The following is a 23,199-nucleotide window of genomic DNA, read 5'->3' on the forward strand; positions in this document are numbered from 1 at the left end:
GTAAGAGCAGGAGTAAAGACTAAGAGCAGACATTAAAGAGAGTACAGTTGCTGCTGAGCCGACCACGCTCTCATGGTCTGAAAATAAAAACTAGACATGAGCTACATCTCTATGAATTCTCCCATGGGTTATCTGCATTAACTACTCTCATTAATCATCTTCCATTTGCTACTGAGGCTCGTGTACGTACTGTTTATAGCTCACAGTATTTTACCCTTCGTTCACCTTGCAGTGCCTGCACCAGGAATCAGCTCATATCTGTCATACTGTGGCTTGTATATCTCATCAGTCTGAGCCTTCCCAGTCTCATTAAATCCACATACATGTGTTAAGCTTGATGAAGTGGGTTTGGCTACAGTGGAGAAAGCAGCAGCAGTGCGAACGTTAAGCACCCAGCTGGACAAATATGACACGCAAATGAGATGAAACAGAGGACAAATCATCAAATCAGGGCAGATGAAGGATACGCTGAATATCTGCCACATTCAGGACATCTTCAGACAGGTGACACATTAAAGACACCTGAATAATGATGGAAGAACATAACGATGCAGATGCTTTCACACAGGTGCTCCACATGGTACAATTTAGCAATTAACATCCCATCATGCTCAGTGGTATGTTTATAAATGTTGATCAGGCGCAGTTCATTCTGAATTTGCATCAATATGACAAGAGGAAAAGATCAAAGTGACTTTGAAAGAAGGGTCATTGTTGGTGTACCATGACAGGAACTCCGGTCACAGAGGTTAAAACTATCTACAGTTAACTTATATTGATGGGAGAGAAATCAGTAAATTTTGGTTATCAATGACTAGACATAGAAAGACAAATCAAGGTAGCATGATGAATAGTATGGCAAACCCTCTTATAGCAGACAATATTACATCTTCACACAGCACAGATCACCCAGCCATGGCTTAAACCAGCTGAAAGGCCTCAGGGCTAAAGTGTGCTTCTGAGACCCCATTAACCCCGTGCTCATCCCCCTGTCTTAATGTTGTGTAGTGTACTGTCAAATATAACATGGCCTGAGGTTTCCTGTGTGGTAATCTGATACACAAATTGATTCTGGAACATACACCCTAAGTAGTCCTACATTGTTGCAGAGGAAAAATATTTAGTGTTTGTTAATTAGGAGTGCATATTACACATAATCTGAATCCAGGACGGAGCCATGGCGCCATCTAGTGCCCAGCTGAGGAACCAGCTGAAGTTGCATCTACCAATGTGCATTTAAAGTAGCTAGCGTTTAAGAGCCATAAGCAGCATGCAAACACAAACGCGAGCACACACATACGCATCAACAGTTTATGCCGTTTAATATGCAGACTCTATTCAAAGGTTTTAGCACACAAATAATTACGGCAGAGAAGCGAAAGCAAAAATGTCAAACGACGTGACCGTTTAATTTACTTTATAGCTGCTCACGGTGCTGACAACACACAACCTACCCTTTCTGTAGTTTAAACAGACTATTAAACTAACAGGCAGCTTTTTCTTTTTCAAAGTAGGATGCTAGTACCTCGTAGGACAGCCTGTCTCACCTTGTAAAGCAGTGGTGGCAGACATCTCTGGCTTGCCTGTTGGACACACAGCACGCCAGCGGCTCGGCGGAGTACACCAGCTCTCCTCTCCGGATCCCGGCCGTTGCCCGCACACCATTACCTTTTCCCGGGCTGACAAAACGCTCGAGCTTCGGTGCCATAGTTGATTTTCCCTCCACGTGAACTGAGCAGTGTTTACATCCGTGATAGACGCACGGTGCGTCATGGCGTCACCATCACGTACACACCCTTGACATCCATATATGGACTCATCCTATCAGTAATTAGTCCTGTCTTCTATGAGAAAAAATGGTCTATGAATAATATGAAGATTAATATTAAAGATTAAAACGCATTAACAAGATGACGTGAAAAGAATATTGTTTAAACAATATGTTTTTTAACGTTCTAACAAGCTCTTTGTTTACCTTTATTTTATGCTAATTTTATGTTATAACATCATAGTATTTAGTACCTTTAGTATCATAGTACCATGTTATTAAGTGAAATGTTTCATATCAAAACGTGTTATATTTTGTTGTTTGGTGCTTTTTCTGATGATCTGCAGGATCATCATAGATATAGATATATTTTCATACATAGTATCTATGGTACTGATCATGTAGTGACAGACTACAACATAGTTCATTGCAAAATGTGACACAGCTGGAGTACAGAAATTCCACCTTTGTGGAGAGCTATTAAAGTTATAAAGTTATTTTTCACTTATGATTTGGTGTTTTTTAACAACAAAAAACATTATTATTATTAGTAGTATTATGCTGAGATCTTTCCATTTTCATAGAGAATAACTCAAAGTTATTTCCGTCATAATTTTAGCTAACCTTTATAAAAGGACCTACATCGACAATTTTGTACCACTAGTCCCTAGAACGTGTTTTCTGCAATTTTGATTCAAAACCAAAATTGGACGAAAGGAGAACGCATGCTGAAAAACTAGTAAGTGTGTTGTGGCTGTGTAGTTTTGAGGGAGAAGTGTTTCAGAAGAGACAGAATGGAGGCTCACAAAAAACTCTTTTCAATTATTTTAACAGGAGACATAACAGGGAAGAGGTGTTTTTACCAACAACAAAAATAAAAAACCTTATCTTATCACAATCTGTAATAACAAAGTGAAAGATTTCACCAAAACAATTCATAAAATGCCTTTCATCAGCTTGATAACAGTGGTGCACAGTACTAATACACACACACATATAATTCATTCATGTGTAATGTTCGGTTAGTAAGCAACTGGGTAATGCAAATGAAAATGTACCATTGTCTTAGAGATGGAAACAACTTAAATCTTTAGTGAAGAAGACAATGAGAGACGCAGCACAAAGTGGCTGATTTCACATCCTCTTCAGTAACTGATACAGGGGGAAACGAATGAAACAACAAATAATTTTTCTAACAATGGCAATATAAGAGATGAATAATCTCATGTATGATGGCAATCATAAAGCAAAGAAAAACAAAAATCAAAAGCAGAAGATGCATCTTTTATTCTTTACCACCTATACTAGACACCTGTCATGTTATAAATAATTAAAATTATCCAGAAGATTAAATAAATGGATTTCTGAGTGATTATCATCTGAACCAGCCAGACGACATGTGCAAATAAAACAAGGATCAATCTGCATCGGGAAAAACCTCATATCTCAAACAGATTTTCAGGTTTCTGTGAGTCATACGACACGAGAGTAAGAGAATACGGTTTAATCTGTTATAAATGCATAGGTAAGACACTTGACTCCCTCCTTTTGATGGAGTTTTATTTCTTTCCTTTCTGACAATTAAGACCTTTGTGAGATGTGTGGTTTTTCCAGGGCATTTTTTATGAATCCACTGAAACACCAAATGAAAGAAAATAATTAACAGGACACCAAACATTGCAATATGTCAAAATAAACATGAAAAGCATGAACGACAAGGCGTAAAAGTGACCCCATTAAGACATTTAACATTTGCTTTAAAAAGATTAGACATAAGAGTTAAAGCACTGGTGTGAGAATAAAGGCTCGTCTCAGACAAAGAGGAAACCTTTTTGCAGAACAACCCGTTTCCTGTCTCATAAGAGTCCAGTTCCTTCTTCCTTTATCAAACCAGGACTCAAATTTCTGCATTCATTAGACATGTTACAAACATGCAAATGTTAACTGGATGAGTCTTTAATAAGACCAAGCGGTGGCAAAAATAATTCTGAGCTGAAAATAAAAGAAAACATTGAGAATCCCACATTGTGGATGATGATGATGATGATGCCAAGAATCCCTCAGACCAGCAAACACACGCAGGCAGGTAGAGCTGACACAGTGCTTCAGATGATGCCATACATCAAGGCCTGTACTGTTGAAGTACACTGAAGAGTTATGTTTTCAATCTCATTAGTGCAATTCTCTTTATCTGATTAGATTTTTGTTACTGATGTCAGTCAGATCCATACCCAACCAGAGCGGCTTAACAATTGAGTATTTTTTGTTTAAGTTAACTAATGTTTGCTTGCTTTTATTTTTTCATCGAAACTTAAAACAGTTTTTATAAATTTGGGTTAATTTTGTTTCTGATTAAATCATGTAAAGCCTGCGTTAAGCCTACGACCAGCACATTAATGTCTGTAGAAATATTGCAATATGTTAAAAAAACACAAAAAAACTTGTACCTGTCTTATGTGCAACATTAAACATTCTTCTGAGAGCAGCTATATACAGAGGTGCACTGTGTTCCTGTACATGTTGCATATGCTACACAAAGCTTCATCTGGCTGATTGAAACCCATAAACGCAAAGTTTGGACTGTTCGTCTCCAGTGGCAGCCGTCTAAGCTCACTGCAAATCCAACGTTTGCAGTTATACATAAAAGGAGCAGCAACATGTCAAATGTGTCTGGGGAGGAAAGTACACAGAGAGTACAGCAGTACTGCTCACTGTAAATACAATGCATGACTTAGGTTAATTCCCCCCCATGGGACATATCTGACGTGTCTGTCGTCCATTAGCTCAGTGTTGATAAATACCAAAATATCCCTTTTAATCTTTTTTTTTCCTGACAGTATAAAAATGCCCCACAGATAAAAACAAAGCAATGTTTAACATGAAAGTCCAAACATTCATTCAAAGGTTGATTAAGACATAAGATTTCATTCAAAGTAGACCACAGAATGGGTTGTTCATTTAAAATTTCATCTGTGATTTTAAAAAGTCAACATTAAAAGCAACACTCGAGGTTGCAGCAGGTTGTAAAATGCCCTTTGGGCCACTTCCCATTTGTGCAGTATGTGTGTGGAGAGATCAGCCCCTGTTAACAAACTATACATTATATATTCTTTTCTTACATCTCACAGGGTTGCAGCTGTTATTACCTTCTTATTATTCCTTACTCAGTGAGTTGAGTCTTAGAATCCAGTGTGAGTCAGTGAAAGTTTGTATCCAGCCATGGTTGTTTATCTACCAGTGACTGAAGTGTCATTGGCTGACGGTGAACGCGTGTGCAGAGCAGCTCTCCTCTGGTTCAATAGGACACTTTTGTCACGTTTAGAGTTCGAGGATTAATAAATTATTTAATCTGAACTGGGCTGAGAGGGGTAAAGGTCAGTTCTTTGTCGTCTTTTATACAGTCTCCTCTCTCCAGTTATCCTCCTCCTCTCTCTGTTCTGCTTTCCCTTTCAAAACTTGTAAAGGAGCATCTCACCTTCTTTCAGTCTGACCCTGGGATTGTATTCAAACTTAAAAAAATGCAGGAGTTTAGCTGGGCAGCAACATAGCCACTTGCTCCACATAGCGTCAGGGACTGTAGCGGCTGCCTGGCAACATTACCTTGGAAAGGATTGTCCCAGGAAGTAGCAGGAAGAGCTGGAACTGACAGTGACAAACAGTAAGGCCCGAGGCTCCACATTGTTGGTGCACCGTTTGCTGCTACGACCCGGGGGTAAACCAGTGTTGGATGTGAGCTATCCCGCGCTGTAACTGGCCCATGTAGAAGTCTGCATTTCTGGAGAAGTCCTGACAGACTGAGGAATGAGCATCGCCCAGAGCACAGTAAAGGGCAGTGCCACCCACACTGATCACTACAGTTACCATACAAAGCAGGAAGAGGAGCAGGCAGGAGTCCCCACCGCCAACATCTGCAGAAGAGAGAGACAGTGTTGGAGGAAGGTCACGCAGCGGTAGATTAATAATAAAGACCAAAGAAGATTGTAGGATTTACCTGCTTTTAACAAATACAGAAACTACATATGAAGCTCTAAATGATAAACACACAAACGCACCATGCTCATAGCCGTCATCAGGGACTTTGAAGCGGACACGTCTTTTTGCAGGAGATTTGTCAAGTGGAGGCTCTGGGCGAGCAGGCACGCTCGTGTTGTCCAAATAAGCCTTCCTCTTCTTCAATATGGAGACCAGGCCAGAGGCAGGAGACAGCTGAGGAGCACAGAAGCACATAAATAAACATGATTTATTTTTAAACCAAATCTAGTTCATTTTGGATCAATTCATCTTCATACACTGACACTGAGAAGATCGTGCATGGGGAACAATTTGTCTTTACAAATGATGCACTTCAACAGCCATATCCACCACCAGGTGTCAGCACTATCAGCTGTATTCACCTGTAAAGCAGCCTTTCAATGCTCCTCCCTACAGACTTAGTCAGCCTACAGTTCATTTATAGTGAATTTATGCACACTGGATCTTAAACAAACTTATCTGGCTCTTTGGTCAAGAGCTGAAGTACTGAAGGCCAAGCAGAGTACCTGTCACCAACACTTCTGCTCATCATTGCGTCACATAGTCATAATGTTATCATCGATGTAATCACCTCACAGATCTTATGCAACGATTCCTTTATTCCTGCCGGTTTTATCAAGAGGTACGTCATCTTGCAGTGTTTGATTTATAATTAAATTGTTTACAGCTGCCTGAGCTGAATTACAAATGGGAAAGTAAACAGACAAATGACTGAGCAAAGACGAGCACTAGCTTCCATAGAGGAGAGTAAATCTAGTAGTTTACAATCCTTTAAATAGGAGGCAGATTATAATGTGAGAAAATAAACAAAAACAAACTTGTTCTTCTTAAATCTGCCCCAATGGACAAGAAGACGGATATCAATATTCTAATATTGAAATGCTCATCAAGTCTGTGTTAAATTGAACACTACAGACTGCTGGACAAGATTTCACTTACACATCTTAAGTAGACTACAAAGAGTAAAGCAGCCACTGCTTAAACAATATCTCCTCTCTACATCCTGTTTTAGATCAAATCCAGGCCATTGTGCCTCAGTTCTCTCCGTCTCTGCTCGGTGCACCCAGTATCTCTCTGCAGCTACTTGTCCTCCATTTCTGCCGCCCTTTTCTTCTCTTTCACAGAGAACAAACTAGTAAATTAAGTCAGGAACCACCACTTCAGCTTAAATACCGGAAAGATCCATCCATTCACATATATTTATATCAGAATTATAATCCAGTATTACGGTAAAATGCTGAATAGAGCATGACTCATCGATGACATTTAGAGTTCTCCAACCTGTTCCCTTCAAATCTCACTCTCTCTGTATGGGGTTCAAAGTCAACGTGGCTTCTGTATCTGCAAAACAAGTCTATTGTCTGGGGATGTCTGTAATGGCTGGGTTATACCATTAGAGCAGCTTAGCAGGGCACCGTGCTGTCCATTATACAATGGCTTAGAAGGGCTGGCAGACAGACTGTAGCCTGAAGATGGTCGATAAATCGCCAATCTGAAGTAGACATTTATTATATGTGGCTTTTATTTTACTAGTGTGTTTTTGTTGAGTCATTACGGTAAATTCTTTGGGTGAATCGAAGAAAAAACTGTAAAACATTGTGGCAGGTTATATGCAGATCCGTACAAATATGCCTGATGCAAAGTTAGGGCCAAACTTTTACCTGAACAGCACGTGTTTGCATCTCAGAACCTCGTTTTTCATGATAACGGGTTAGAGCAGCAGCACAGCCCGTGTGCAAAGTGCTGCTCAGGTGTGGCTGCGGTGACACATCATGTAAGGGTTTGGCATCTCGCCTATTTTCTCAACGTGCCACGCGAGGTTCTCAGAAAAGAGACTACAGAATATATCAAAGAAATTTAAAAATATATCTTCCTTACATTCGTGTCTAATTTCTGTCTAATTTAAAAACGATTTTTTTTCATGAAATAAAATATAACATTTGTAAATTGATGGCCATTTTTAAAGGCAAACTCAATGTACAGAGATAGGGCAGGCAGAGGCAGGTAGATATCAGTAGTGCAGCTGACATGCTGTCTGCGTTGACATCACAGGTGTGGGAGCAGCAGCAGTTCAGCAATGTAGCATCTGCACACAGGTGGAGGTAGACAGTGCGGCCCTCGCATTAATGAAATATAGCGTTTTTTTTCCAGCAGGAAAGCTTTTGCTGGGCACGGGGGGGTGTTGGGATACTCTGCTGCTGGCAGTTCCCCTGTCAGGTCCTAGCAGCCACCAGAACTGCAACTACAGCTCTGGCAGGTTGTGGCATGTCACGGTAGCTACTGGAAGTTCCCCTGGCACGTCCTGGCAGATACCGGATGTGCCACTGCAAGCTACCGCTAACACAATTGAGCTTGCCCTCTCGCCAATATCTTGTATCCGCTTTCATATGATAGCGTTCATCATGTCACTTTTTTGGTGTAGCCTATTAGTTCTTCTATCTATCTGTTTGACTTTGTGTTTTTCACTATAAGCATAAACCAGTGGATGCTCTTTACCATGGCTCAATCTGACAGATGTAGAGCTAGGAGGATGAGTGCATCGACAAATCTTAGGATTTAGGATCGAAAATGTATGCACACATTTATGTCTACAGATTGACGAGGCCAGAACGAGCATCTCCTCCATTTTTCAAGTTAACATGGTGACAAGTCCTGTCACATTGTCACACACAACACCAACACCAGCACCTTTTTGAAAAGTATTGACATTTTTAACTCGATGCCACGCTAAAAGGTTGCTAAAAAACAAACACTGGGTTGAGTGTTTAACCTCTAGGCGGCCATTTGTTGCTCTATACCCTCGGTCTCCTCATTGGGAACAATTAAAAAATACGCCACATGGGCAGAACCCTTAACTTATTCAGAGAATAGCAATGAAAATGTACACACCTCCTCTACTGTGATGAGTTTCGCCATGTCGTCCAGCACGGCAGCTTCTCTGATGATGTCAGCTTGCTCGACATCATAGTCCTCCTCTTCCTCTTCTTCCTCCATGTCCTCCTCGCCCTGCTCCTGCTGCTTCATATCCCATTGAGGCAGACCGTCCTCCTGGTCAAGGTAGGTTGCAGTGATAATAGAACACAGTTATGACTATCATATCGGCATACAGTTATGGAGACAGTAATCTGTTTTGTTGCTCTGCACTCGAATGGACTGCTATAACACAATCAAGCTTGAGGCCAATAAAACATCTGATAGGAAGTGGAAGTTAAAGTTGCCAGTGATGGCTGGTAGGTACATGGGAAAAAATCATCTGGAATAGAGGAAGTGACACGTTTTATATTTACAGTAAAAACTACAAGATAAAAAAAAGGAACTGAGTAGTTAGCATGACTTTAAAAACCTAGGGCAACTCGAACCTTATCAACACAATCAAACAATCAAAACAACCATGATACTGATCCCGCTACTGGTGACACGATTTAACTGATGAGTATTTTCAGGAAGTACAGTGTGAACTTCTGCCAAAGCTAACAAACCAGAAACACACAGATGAAGTAAATTACAGACGTTTATAAACTATTGATAGTATCTCTCATTTTTACTTTGATTTGTTTTTATTATATTAAGTAAAAATATATTCAAAGCTATTATACCTGGGTGTCCTCGTGTAGCTTCTCGTCAGCCAGGGCTTCCTGATGCAGATGTTGCACCTCCGCCTCTGCCCCACTAACCAGAGTCTCTACTGGGAGAGCTCGCGCTTTATCCCGTTTCTCCTCCTCTTCTTCCTCTCCCTCATCTTCCATCTCCAAAGCTTCAGCTGCCTCCTCCACGTCACTCTCCTCTTCTTCCCTTTTTGCCTCCTTTTCCTGTGCTAGACCTAAATCTCCTCCCTGCTGCTCTGCGGGCTTGGACTGATCCATTTCTCCAGTCGGAGAGGGGTGCAGCTCATTTCCTATGACTGGAATGGTGCATTCTTCCCCTCCTTCCGCCTCTCTTCCATCTCTGTCGCTGCTGTCCCGCCCCTGTAATTCCCTGTCCGGGTCTTCCCTGTCCTTTTCTGACATCTCAGGGGAATTGAACCCATCAGCCAAATTAATGGAGGGTATGACTGGACAGCTGCTCTGAGAATGGGAGGAGTCTTCTGCTCTCTGCTCCATCCCTCCGTCACTCTGATGGGCTGGATGAGGAAAGAGACAGTATAGGAGGACAGTGGGGGAGGAGTGAGGTAGAAGGAGGGTTAGATAGTAGGAGGAAAAAAACAGAGATAGGTTTAGCAGAAAAAAAGGCATGGTAAATAAAAACAGCTGTTTGGACTTTACTGAAAATGAAGCCCAATGTCCATTCTGGTTTATGCTACAAGAATCATCATACATGTATCCCTTACTACTAAAAGGGAGAGCTGCTCTCAAACACAAACCCAAGATCCTCAACAAAGAGACATAAAACCTTGTAAAATATATCTTTACAACACAGAACACGGTTTATAGCTAATATTCACAGTGTGCCTAGCACCGGAAGTTGCTTGCATCAGATTTCCCACACTTGTGTATGCAGCAGTAAAAGATTTTCTGAAACAACCATCAGAAGATGCACCAAGTTGTCCTTTTTCAAAATGATTCTACATTATTTTCAATGTGCTACATCGACATTTTTATTGTGTCAACACAAACAGTAGACAGGAAGTCTGAAAAAGCTACAGGTGTAAAAACCTGTTTATGGCTTGTCTATAGTCCACAGAAGCCAGAACAAACAAGTCGCGTCTGACAAGCACAGAAACTATAAGTAAACTCATATGATGACATTTCATGTGATAAACACAGGATGTACAGAAGCGATTAAAAGCAGTTTGAGTGCTGTTGAGTGCATAGACCTTTGAGTATGGGAGAGCAGCCCATTGTAAAAAAAAATCCTCATCCTTGCAGTCTATTACATACACCACTGTGTGTATTTTCTATCTCTTCTCTTCTATTGGCTTCATTACTTGAGTCAATACTAAAAGTAAAAGTGAAAGGTTCTCAGTCAAATTATTACTTGAGTTAAAGTACTGGAGTACTTGCTTTTAAAAATACTGATATATACAAACTTTTTTTTTTAATCTAAAAACGTATTTTCACAATGCACGAGGGCAGTCAAGAATACATGGGTGAATCGTCACTAAATGACCTGTCTGATCTGAGTGATGTTTGCTCTACAGTCAACCATGGAGACGTGCGAGGTACAGGTACGGCAACACCACTTAGAGAAACCACACGCAAAACTACATGAACACAGTTTATTGTCTTTCTGATTTTAGAAAAGAAAAGAAAATTCATCAGCAGAGAACATTCATAGAAATGTAGTGGAGTCAAAAGCACAATGTAGTGGAGTAAAAGTAATAAGTTTCCACAAAAAATAAAACTCAAGTTAAGTGCAGATACTCAAAAAATTTACTTAAGTACAATATTTACTTTGTTACTGTCCACCTGCTCAAAAGTAACGTAGACCAAAGCTACAGAGAGCATGTATTTCACACTAAAGTCTGCTTCTACTCCCCTATGGCTTATCAGTAAGCCAAAGACCAAACCTGAGGCCTTTTGCAACACACGATTAATTGAAGCTACAGTAGAGCTATTCAATGCACCTGGACCTCGTGTCTATTCAATAAAACTCACTAAGCTCAAACAAAAATGTCCACTGATTAAAATCCTCATAATTTAAATAAGACACCTGTGATTTTTGCATTGCTTAGCCATATTTCAAAACATCACAACCCAATTATATAAGAAGGTGAGTCTAAAAGTTCCATGTTTACTAAGGACTCAGTAACTTTTACCAACACAACTGAATCAGGTGAAGTGGCCAGTCCAAGAAAAATAAAGCAAGAACCCTTCAAGAAACAACTGTTTAATTTCTTTAAATGTGTTTATGGTGTCAAATCTTCTACGTTGGCTGGTGTTTATAAAAATAGTGATTGTTGTCAATAGTCTGAAAGAGCCAAAACCAGCCAACAGCAGCACTCACACACACTGACATGAGCACACTCTTTAAGTCACACACTCACTCACCTGAGGTACATGGAGGCAGTGCACCACCGTCTTCAAGTGTAGGCCTTAATAATTCCTGAGATGCACACTGTGAACACACACGAACACACACACACACACACACACACACACACACACACACGAACACACACACACACACGCACACACACCCACCCACATATATATAAATAAATGTATGCAGTGATGCACTTTAAAACACTACACAGTAACAAGTTGGTTAAACAGGATTATTTGTGGGTACATGCATACTACATTTAACAAAGGTGTTCACAATGGACACTTTGTACTCTCCTTATCTTACAGTACAAGTAAACACTTTCTCTCTCTGTTACACACATAGCAAATGATGAATGTCTTACCACAGCATCTCTGGCACTTGGTCTATGAACAGGAGAGAGAGAGACAGAGTGAGATGGGAGAGTAGTGAAGGTCTGTTCTTGGTTTTAGTAAATGAAGATGTGAAAGATGGGTGACCCTTCTTTACTCTCCCAATCTAATATTAGCCCTAGCACATTTCCCTGGCTATTACAACCTGTGTGTGTGTGTGTGTGTGTGTGTGTGTGTGTGTGTGTGTGTGTGTGTGTGTGTGTGTGTGTGTGTGTGTGTGTGTGTGTTAAGCAAAGTGAAACCCAAGCAGTGTGAGAGCTCAAATGTCTGAAAGTGCAGCAGCAGCAGCAAAGGGCCATATGTTTAAACTCTTAGCACAGTTTTCATGACACACACAGATATATCAGCTCACAGTCACACACACTTCACCCATAGGGGAGCATAGAGCATGTGCAGGTGTGTATGGTGTGAAAGGGTGTGTGCGCCTGGCAGGTGTAGTATATTAAGGACTCTTATTAAATATTGAAACATGCAAAAGTGGGCTTCACCTGACTGATTTGTTACACTTGCATGTGCGCACTCAACCACAGACGCAATTTACACACACACACACATACAAACGAAGCATAATACATTTGCAGTCGAATGATTATTCAATTGCTTGGAATATTGGAATATACTGCAAGTAACCAAACCAAACAATGTAATTAAATAAACTGATTAAACACTTAGGTGTTCGTTTCAGGGACTTAAATTTCTTACTGCAACATTTTTAAGGTCGAACTAAATCAGGCAACTATTGCATCTTGTTGTTTTGAAGCCTTCATGAGACAACAAAAGCAGAAAAATATCCTATTCATCTAAGCACATTTCAGACAAATCTTGTGGTTTAGGTGATAATTAATAAATACAAAACAAAGAATAAATGTTTATGAACAGACACACACAAATTTGTATGCAGACTTACCGACTGTGCGTCTGGCAGATGTGTTTTAGGGTGTCCAGATGTTGGGTTGCCAGGTTGGAGGACGGCCTTCTACACTGACTCTCTATGAGAGACACAGAGAGTTTTATTATACGATCACTGAAAATACATCATACATACAAATCATTGGGATCCCATAGACAAGCCACTGACACTAGTGCTTTACAGCTGTGCATGTCAGGACATACAATGACAAAAATGACATTCAGTATTATAACAAGAGACCCCCAAGGGCCCTGATCACAAAGAACAGGTTTTGCATGTTGCAAAACCCAACATGGTGCACAGCAACTTCTAAAAACAATTTGCAAAAGTTGTTTTTGCAAGGCACGACCGAATCATCTGTTGCTTAGCGTAACAGTGATTTGCATGCAAATCTCACTGATCCTGGATGTAATACTCTTTATCTGTTGCTTTTTTTAGAGACCCAATCAAAGTTAGTATCCAGATAAGGAAATACTACATATTTGATGCATGTGTGTGCATGTATTACCCCACTGTTCTTGTAGTGCATTCAGGTTGTCCAGAACTCTCTGGTGATACAGTCTCTCTAGTTGGATGCACCATAACGCCCGCTGGTCTGAACATCACAGGTTAAGAAACACACAAACATGATGCATAAAAGGAAAAACAGAGAAGAGTTAGACTCTAAAGCCTTCTTTGTTTTCTGCTTATGAACTGTTATAGCTGAGAGGTACAGAGAGATAATAAAGCTAGACTGAAAAAAGGAAGAGACAGAGAGAGGAGAAGAGGAGGAAGCCGAGGCCAACAGAGCGCTCCGGGACGTACTCTCATGTTTATGGATATGAGCAGCCAAAACAGAATCCTTCTTTGACATGCTTCTATGCTTTCTCTCTCCTTCTCTCTAACTAACCTTCTATACATGCATGACAGAGCTAAGCTAGCTTTCTCTGCTCTTTGACCCTTCACCCTCCTACTGAGTCTTTCTTTTTTGATTAAATAAAAGTCAAAATGTCGTTTTCTTCGTCATGTCATGCAGCCCGTCCCTTCCTCATTTACCGTTTTATAGTGTTCTTTCATTACCAAGCGGTAGGTTGTTTGTTAGGGCTGAAGGTCCATATAACTAGACATCATTAATCGTAATTACACCAAGTAGCTTTTGATTAGTAACCTAAGCTAAAAAGTTTAGCTGGTTAGCATAATTTTCTTTCATTAAAAGGCATCGTCATACCTGTAAACGCTGCATTTCTTCTTCATCTGGCAGGTGCATCGTTTTTAAAACATACTGTTCTCTCCTGTTATGTAAGATTTTAGTGTTAATCTTACAATGTATTTTCCCTCTGTGTATTTGCCTTCTTTCCCTCTGTCTCTCTAACTCATTAGCCTCTGGGTGTTCCGTATACGCTAACGTAGCTTCTAGTGCTATGTGTCTTACCTGGAGTAATTCCCCCGCTTCATGTTCTTTCTATCTTTTCTGCATCTGTCTGTTCCATGTTGTCTTTTCTACTCCTCTCCTGTCAATTCTATCTCTTGATCTCCTTTCAATCACACCGTCTGTAAAGTCAATGAGGCAGCGAGTAATCCACTGAAACAAGTCACTCCAAATCCTTAGGCTCCGAGTACAATGTGTTAAAAAATACTAGTTAAAACCACAGATTAGGAAGTGAGAGCACTAAAAAAAAAAACACAGGTAAGTGCACAGAAGATAAGCTGTCCCCCACCACCCAACCCCAGTAAGCACCCACAGCAACATAGTGATAAGGATACAGTCTTCCTGAAGGACGAAGGCCTCAGCAATCTGCAGACAGAGAGAGAAAGTACAAGTTTTAATTAAGTGCATGCTTTTAACATAGTTATTTAATGCTTTTATCACGTAAGTTTTGTCACAGAAGCTTTCAAGAACGGTGGCTCTACAGGGGTTACAAACAAGACTGAAATTACTCATGTACTGTGGTTCCTGAACATGACACAAGATCAGAAAAAAGTTCTGCTAAGAAATCAGGAAGAAAATACACCAATATAAAACATAGAAACACTTCACACAGGCCTGTCACTGTGCTGCTACTGCTGCAATGACTTCTATAATCATTAACCATGACAGAGAAAAATACAATCTGTTACAAAATAGTAAAACAGTAAAGCGAGACCGTTGCATTACAGAGATAGACTGAAAGTGAGAGTGAAAAGCAAAGGCAGTAAAACGAGAGACACTCTACCTCTCTTCAGCAAGTGTCGCTTTCATGCAGCTCAGCTGATCACAGAACAAGAGGAGTGTGTGTGTGTGTGAGGCACAGAAAGAGAGAGAGGGAGAGAGAGAGAGAGAAAGGGGGAAGACTGATAGACGAAGGGAGAGAAAGGAAGAGGAGGGCACAAAAGGCTCTCGCATTTCTAATCAAGATAGGGGCGGTGACGACTGAATGACCTCTAAAGGTAACTGTGCAGACTTGGCTCGGATAAGATTGGAAAGTGTACATTTGTTTCAGATAAATACTACAAAATACACTTATTTCCACAAAATGTTCAGTACAATTCAAGATTCAGGGTGTGTTAAAAAAAATATAGGTTATGTTTTTTTGGACTTTAGACCCTAAAGTGATCCCAATAAAGTTTGAACCATTTGTCCATTCTTTGGATTTCCTCTGCAGCTTTGTCTGTTGGTCCTCCAACAATTCATGTTTATGCTAATGGTGCTAGCTTCAAAAGATTTAGTCATTCAATACCCTGCTTCCCCCTCCTCCACTCTCCTTCTTAAAACCAGCGTGCAGTTTATCTTAATAACATACTTATTACTTATCTTAATCCTACTTGGAAAAGCAGCTAGCACCGTACATGTTAAGTTACTGTATGACTCATGGATGTATAAAGACACATCTTAAATGTTCAAAGAGGTCTTTATCTAAAACAGTAACAGTCACATTGAATTCATTTTTTAACCTTTGGAATACAATCAGCTATTTATATATTCACTGCTGTCATTGTAGAGATTGTGGACATGCCAACGCAGTCCAATAGGACTCAAACAGTTAAGTCTCAGTTTTTTCTGCTATATTCAGGTCATCTAGATGACCCATCTTCTTTTAAATTAAGGCTTTTTAATTCTGTTAGTCCTGTCACGTCCCGAGCAGAGCATGTGCAAATATGTTATATAGATATCAGTATTGGATGTACTTGAACTAAAGCTTAAAATGCAGGGCCAGGTATAGGGGAGTAAACCAGTGTATTTACAGATTAAATAATTTAGTTGCCATGAAATAAATCTTGTTTCAAAGGAATTTGATGATTCTTCACATGTAGAAAACAGCAGCCTGCACAGGCTGTGCTACTGAAGAATGAAACGCTAGTGAGAGCGTCAAAGATCAAAGCAGTTCAATGTTAAAAATGAGTGTTTCTACAATGTTCTTTGTCAGACACAGCACACCTGGAGGTGCTGTGAGCTGAGCCAGCGCTAACATTATCTCAGCTTGACTTGGAGCTCCACTGCTTCCTTTAAGGTTATGATTGCTTCAGTGTTCATCGTTAACAATATTAATAATAATAACAACATTTAAAAGGGAACCAAATTATCTGCAGAGGTTAAAAAAACAAAACAAAAAACAAACAATGAGCAGGGTATTTTCATGTCAGTGTCTCTCTGAATCTTTGGCAGTTGCAAGCGAGAGACGTGCCAAAAAAAAGTCTATTTAATATGAATAGTCAATTAATGCTAGATTTATTTATGTTCTCTTTCAGTTACGACTGCAAAACTAGACAATAAAAGAAAGATCTTTGACATTCATTCTCTGTGTGTACTCGGGTTAGGGTACACACCTAACCCTAACCCTAACCCCGAACAGGTTATGTTCTGGATCTTAATAAAGCAGTGTTTCGTTGTCATGCTGTTTGCTTCAAGGTATAAGATTTGTCCCACACACCGCAAACACAACAGTAGTAAATTAGGACCTTGTCTTTGATATGTTTGGGGGTTTTTTTATGTTATTTATATGTTATATATTATTAAAATTATTATCTCCAGTATTGTACATTTGTGAAAGAGCACAAGTGAGTAAAATACATATGAATATGAACTTACTACCATCTCCTCTCTCCCTCTCTCTCAAACACACCTGTTGCCCTTGAAGTTAGCATAGCTCAGGTGTGCATGGTGGAAACATTAGTAAATCAAACTGACAGAAATATTCACACACCCCATAACAGACATGCCCAGGCATGCAGGCCTGTGTGTGAGAGAGAAACAAGCAGAGAAAGATTGGGAGTGCATGTGATTTTATGGATTATGAGCGTTCTTGTGTGCGTGTCTGTGTTAGTGCGCATAGACACTAAAGACGCCCATGCCTCAGGGTGAAAGTGCCATCCCGATTATGTGGTTGAGTGGATAACAGTGATTTAATAGCTTGTGTGAGGGCAACAGCTTGGACTAAAAAGACAGAAAGACAGCAAGAAAAACTCAAAGAAACCATTAAAGAGAAGTGTGTCTGTTTAAATGAGCACCTGACAGAGTTGGTGGTGGTGATGCACAGCTCACAGTACGTGACGCACATGCTACAGTAAGACAGACAGGTTACCTGGTGCAGGTACTGTGGAAGATGAGGTTCGTCTCCTCTTTGTGCAAGCTCCTCCAGAGTCTCCAGCAGAGCAGGGCTTGGGATAGGCCCTGTGGCGCAGGTAGGGACTGAGAAACAAGCGAGCACTGGAGTGGAAGTAATTATGTGTTCCCAGTTTAAAGTTAAAGGTCCTGCGGTAGATTCTCCTGTGGTAGAAGAGGATTCTGTACCAGCAGTCGTAGTCCCTGTAGTGAAGGTAATGGGTCCTGTTGTTGCACTCATAGAGGTGGAAGCAACGGAAGCAGTGGGCCCACGGTTGAAGAAGGGCACTGTGGATGAGGTAAGATGTTCTGAAGTGGCGTTAGGACTTTTTTTGTCTGAGGTTAATGTTAGTGTAGTAGAATCTATAGGCCCTGTGGTGCTGATGGGTACCACTGTGATGGTCCCTATATCAGAGGCAACTGATTCAGTGTCGGAGTTGTGAGAGTCCACTTTGACATCATTCTGGCTCAGTTCCACTTGATTGATGGGAGATGTAGTGTCTGGACTGACCACTGGGATGACAGGGGATGTAGGCTCTGGACTGGTCCCAGGGCTGAAGGGATATGGAGTCTCCAACAGACTGCCTGAAGTAGAAAGGAAGGAAGAGAGAGGAGGGAAAGAGAGTGAATGAATATGGCACAGAGGATGTGCTGAAACAAGACTCCTGAGAGCACAGGTGTATAACAGAGTGGTAGACTTTAACACTGTCCCTAATGTCTGTAATGCACTTGTATTTATAGAATAGAACTTGTTGAAGCACAAGAATACGACTTTATAAAGCAAACTAATCCATAGAAACACACATAGTTTGCTTTAGATTTCAGAACAGGGTTTGATAGCTATAAGCTATTGGGGTCTTTGGGGAGAATAGAGCTCTAAAAAATTATTATCACACCAAATCCAATGTTCCTTTTTTATCCATAGAAGAAAGTTCATATTTGTGCAGTTGCAGACATGTAAACATGGAAGCTCTAAAATGTTGTTGTTTGACAAACACTGTTGAAGATAACCATGTATGACAAACCAGAAAAGCTATGTGGGGGGGTTAACAGATCTGTACTCTACTCCTTTTGTTCTCTTCTAGTCCAGCCTCTTCATCTCATTTCCTTTTATTTCTCTCTCTCCTTCAACAAAAGCCTCCTTACATCATATTTGTCCTATTTCACACCCACTACTCTCGTGATCAGAATGACATCATCACCCCCAGTCATCTTGACCTTAATCCAAAGTGCTGACCACTTCAAAACACAGACCAGGCTTTATAACAATGAGTGAGCCAGATCCTGATCACGGTGTCGGCATTACCTCACTTCTTGAACTGTCACAGATTGCCTGTGAAAGCGAATCACAAATCAGAGCGAGAGCTGATCTTAAAATTGAGTTGTAAGCTTAACTAGTTATGTATAATTAATTAAATATGTAATAAAAACACATTTCACCTGAATGGTCTTTTTACTATATTGTTATAAAAAATACATTTCTATTAGCATCTTGTGCAGCCCTAAATTAAAAGCAAATGTTCGACTGTCACATTTATGCTTGTCTGTTGTTTGTAGCTTTAAAGTTGTTGTTTTTTTTCACCTAAAATGGCCTAACAGGTCCATGTGTATGTGTGGAAGTTACCTACCAGTTTCAGAAAAGGAAGAATCAGTCATGGGAGTGCCTGGAGACTGGCAGCGAATAAGACAGTTTGATCCCTCTGACTCCTCCTCGTCCTCTTCTTCCTTCATCACCTCATCCATGTCTTCTTCCTCATCCTCCTCTTTCCTCCTTCCTGTGTATCCCTCCTTTCCACTGTTGCTGAGAGAGGCTTCTTGAATGAGCCTGCCCCCTCCTCCATCTTCATTTTGTGAAGGAGAGAGACTCTGAGCGTGTGCGAGCGTGTTTGTCTCGTTGAGGTTGCGAGTTTGGGCAGTGAGAGCTTCAGGGTTAGGTAGATTATCACAGAGGTCAACCCCGCCCACCTGAATGTGGGACATTACTCTGCCCTCCCTCTCAAACTGACCTGGAGAGAAAATAAAGGATTTGTGAAATCAAAATAAAATTAATGTAATAAGACACCAGAAAAGGGATTTCCTCTACAGAATGAATGTCATTCATTTAACTATGACTGCATATTTATAAGTGAGCTGAAACCTTAGACAAAGCAACAACAGCAGAAAAAACCCAGCCTTCTTCAACGCTTTTACTTCATGTTATATTCACTGTAAACCAAATCTAATCAGTATTTATGGTGTTTTGCTTTACTTAAATATGTTGGGCTTATATTTTGTGTAATGCTTAGTGAAAACTAATCACTCACCACCATGATCCATCGGGCACAACCCTCTTAACGTTTGACCTTTCAGCCTGAAGGTCAGTGCTGCCTGTTAGACGAGCCTCCAAGCCTGCAGAGATAAGGAGACATAAGACAGGCCAATGTAACAGAAAGTACAAGAAGGCAGATAAAGGCAGACTCCAGTCACTGGCAGTGAGAGTGGGAAAGGGAGAACTCGTATAGCACCATTCCCGAGTTGTCAAACAAACCCTTAGGCTTAACAAGGCTCATTTAAAAAGAAGCAGTACTTACAAAACTCCGTACATTCTGTTCAGCAGATAAAAATGATGTACATGGTGATTAGAAAACATGGTTATTTAAGAACACTTCATGACAACGAACCTGACAACATTTAACATAGAAAAACAACAAAATTGTAACTTGGTGAAAGTCCGACCCCTGACAAAAACTCTTTCCAACCAAACACTGACTGCACACTGTGTCTGAAGAGGATTATATTTGTTTAAATAGGTTTCACTCCCAATCAATAGAAAAATGATTTCCTGACACCTTTCTGTACATAACAACCAGTCAGCACCTACTTACCCACAACAATACAGATCAAAGAGAATTTTTATGTTAAGTATCAGGTTGGGGGTTTAAAATTTTACAATCTCAAGATTTAGATAAGAACTCTTGCAAAACCTCTTAGAAGAATCTGAGATATGCAAGTACAGAACGCCAGATTGAGAGAGAGCGACAATAAGGCATTTACAAGTTTGCTGTGATGCTGTTAACTCACTGTGAAAGGATTTATGAGCACGGCAGGAACAGTGAGAAGTTACCATGTGAACCAAGAGTACATAAGATGGGCAAGTGGAAAGCCAATGAATCATTGATCTTCATTTTCTACTGCAATATAGTGTCAGCATGAAGAGCCAACTACAACCTCCAAAATGCTACTGAGAGAATTCAACAGTCCCCAGATAGTGGAAAGTATTCATAGTTTCTCAGACAGGGCCTCTGCACCACATAGCAGTAGATTGTGCAGGTGTACAAACTGGTAAATAAACGAAACAGCACACAATCAGTATTGTGAAATTGCATGCTTTTGAATTTACTCATGTTTACAGCTGACTCAGAAACACATTAAACACAAACACTGACAGATACGAAAACTTTGGTCATTCAAATGGTCTCTGGACTTAACCTAACTGGACTATCCTATGTAAAAACATGCATGCTTTCAAATCTGTGAGACAGCAATCATAAAGGTCACTGAGTGTAAAGCTTGAGTGGAATCAAAGGTAGGTGACCATCCAGAACTCAGTCAGTATCACCAACTTTCAAAACATGGTACAGTTATTCAATTGGGGGCAAATGAAATAACCTAAAAAGAGGATCATACAACTGTCTCTAAGTATGTCACACGAATGCACACAATACTCCTCTTCAATCATTACACTGACTTTACTGTACTTTGCGGCAAAAGTCATTTCAAAATACAAAACCGTTTTACAAATCTTTGTGTCCTTATTCTCCAAAGCCTCCACAAACAGACATATCCAGGCTAATAAAAGCCTGTCTCAAAGGAATGAGGCTGTCCTGGTTTCCTGTAACTCTAAGCTAATTGTTCTTCCTGTAACACTGTATTTACCTGTGTAAGACATGTTTGACACCAGTCCAAACATGTGGAAAGAACAAAAAATATATGGGTATGGGTAGCTTTGGATATAAGTCCATAAAAGAAAATCTGTACTAATAACTAGTAACTTTAAAGAGAAGCGAGGACCTACTGAATGACACAATCATCTTTCCTTTATTTTGCAAAGGCTCTTTATATTTAAACAACAGAGTACACCTGGATATGTGCCATATCCCAATGGGAAGCTGGATCCGCTTCTTACATACTCACATGGCTGTCTAATGTCTAATTACTCCTACCTCTTAATGTTCCCTTGGAGATTAAACAACCCCATGACAAACAACTGTGACATTAAAGCTTATGCAACAACGACCTCAACATTACACACACAGGTGTCATTGTAGCTGTCATATGTCTCTCCTATGCTTTGTGGATGTTTGTATCTACAGTGTCTTTTAATGTCCCTCTCCCACAGAGCCATCCATCCTCTCCTCTTTTTGTCTGAGCCCTACTCCCCAAGGGACCATGAATAATACAAGGCAGAAGAAGGGACAAACGGAGAGGGAATTCAGCCAAAAGGACAAACACAAAGGTGGCAGAAACTGACCCTGTCCTGTGAAAGGACAACAGGAGAGCTAACTTACAGGAACATACCTACAAAAACCAACTGGCTGGTTGTGTTTACCTATCGACGCTCTATAATTTAACTGAACTCACTAAAAAAAATCCAGAAAGTGCCAAATGAGGTGTGACATATTTTAACAATTTCAACCTGGTCATCCAAAGAGATGGGGCATTACTGTTAGCGAGCCATTAGTAATTAAGACAGCGAGTTTCAAACGTTAGCCATGGCTAGTTTAACTGTCACTTAACTACTAACAAAGTTCAAGATTTACTTACGTTAGCAGTTCACATTACCTAACCAATGATAGATAAGTTGACCCTGAGCCAAAATACAGGGGAATGTAAGGCAGTGACAGAAAATACACATGAGCTGACAGCAGCCAGTGACTCATTTCTTCCTTTTATAACTGACAATGATTCTGTAACGTTAGGTAAAGTCTCAGCAGCTAAGTGGCTAATTCACCTAGCTAGTTTGAATTAAAAGGCATGCATAACTGACCAGTGTAAACACCCAAAAGGAGATTAGCTTTGTCGGTTTGGTTACGTTTTAAGCACAGTATTGATTTAACGTCTGCGCTTCTTAGCAGGTTCTTACTGCTTCATCTCATTAGTACAAAACGACTGTAAGAGCTAACGTCTAGTAAACTGGCTAGCTAGCTATTAGCAAGACCCAACACGACTAATTAGTGAGCGTTAACGAGTATTCATGCTGCTGTTGCTAGCTAACGTGAGCTAGCCGAGTGTAGTAAACATCTGGCCGCCACACCACGGAGAAGGCTTTAAAAATAAACCCCGTCATTTTCCATACCAAAAGAGTATACTTTTCAAATGAATAGGCCTTCACAACCTCTGCGACAAAATAGTTCAAGCGGTACTTACGGCTGTAGCAGTTGTATGAATTGTAAAGGCTCGGGCATCAGACACTCAGCTGGAGATGTTGTTGTGATGACTGTAGGTGTTACCGACTGACAGGGGTCGTCGCTATCGCTGTCATCGGGCCTAGTAACTGTCCGCTGCTGGAGAAGCTGTG

At 40.4% G+C, this 23,199-nt stretch overlaps 2 protein-coding genes across 2 annotated transcripts in view; both read right to left on the minus strand.

Moving 5' to 3' along the window:
• Positions 1-1,720, minus strand: part of smyd3 (SET and MYND domain containing 3) — a 92,963-nt gene extending 91,243 nt beyond the window's left edge. The window contains exon 1 of the mRNA XM_069660966.1: positions 1,548-1,720. Within this exon, the coding sequence (XP_069517067.1) occupies positions 1,548-1,708 (161 nt within the window). The 5' untranslated portion in view covers positions 1,709-1,720. The remainder of the gene's footprint in view (positions 1-1,547) is intronic.
• Positions 1,721-2,605: 885 nt separating this feature from the next.
• Positions 2,606-23,135, minus strand: cnsta (consortin, connexin sorting protein a). The gene is made up of 13 exons (XM_069664690.1): positions 23,049-23,135; positions 19,946-20,030; positions 19,271-19,648; positions 17,623-18,227; positions 14,828-14,858; positions 13,593-13,679; positions 13,082-13,163; positions 12,147-12,168; positions 11,788-11,854; positions 9,397-9,920; positions 8,690-8,848; positions 5,821-5,974; positions 2,606-5,676 (listed from the first exon to the last, which is right to left on the minus strand). The coding sequence occupies exons 2-13, from the start codon at positions 19,956-19,958 to the stop codon at positions 5,468-5,470; spliced, it is 2,331 nt and encodes a 776-aa protein (XP_069520791.1). The 5' UTR covers positions 19,959-20,030; positions 23,049-23,135; the 3' UTR covers positions 2,606-5,467.
• Positions 23,136-23,199: the final 64 nt, after the last annotated feature.

The sequence above is a fragment of the Semicossyphus pulcher genome, unplaced genomic scaffold (genome assembly GCF_022749685.1).
Source record: "Semicossyphus pulcher isolate SPU_LCO1_2020_fin unplaced genomic scaffold, fSemPul1.0.p SCAF_1, whole genome shotgun sequence".
Classification (NCBI taxonomy): Eukaryota; Metazoa; Chordata; class Actinopteri; order Labriformes; family Labridae; genus Semicossyphus; species Semicossyphus pulcher.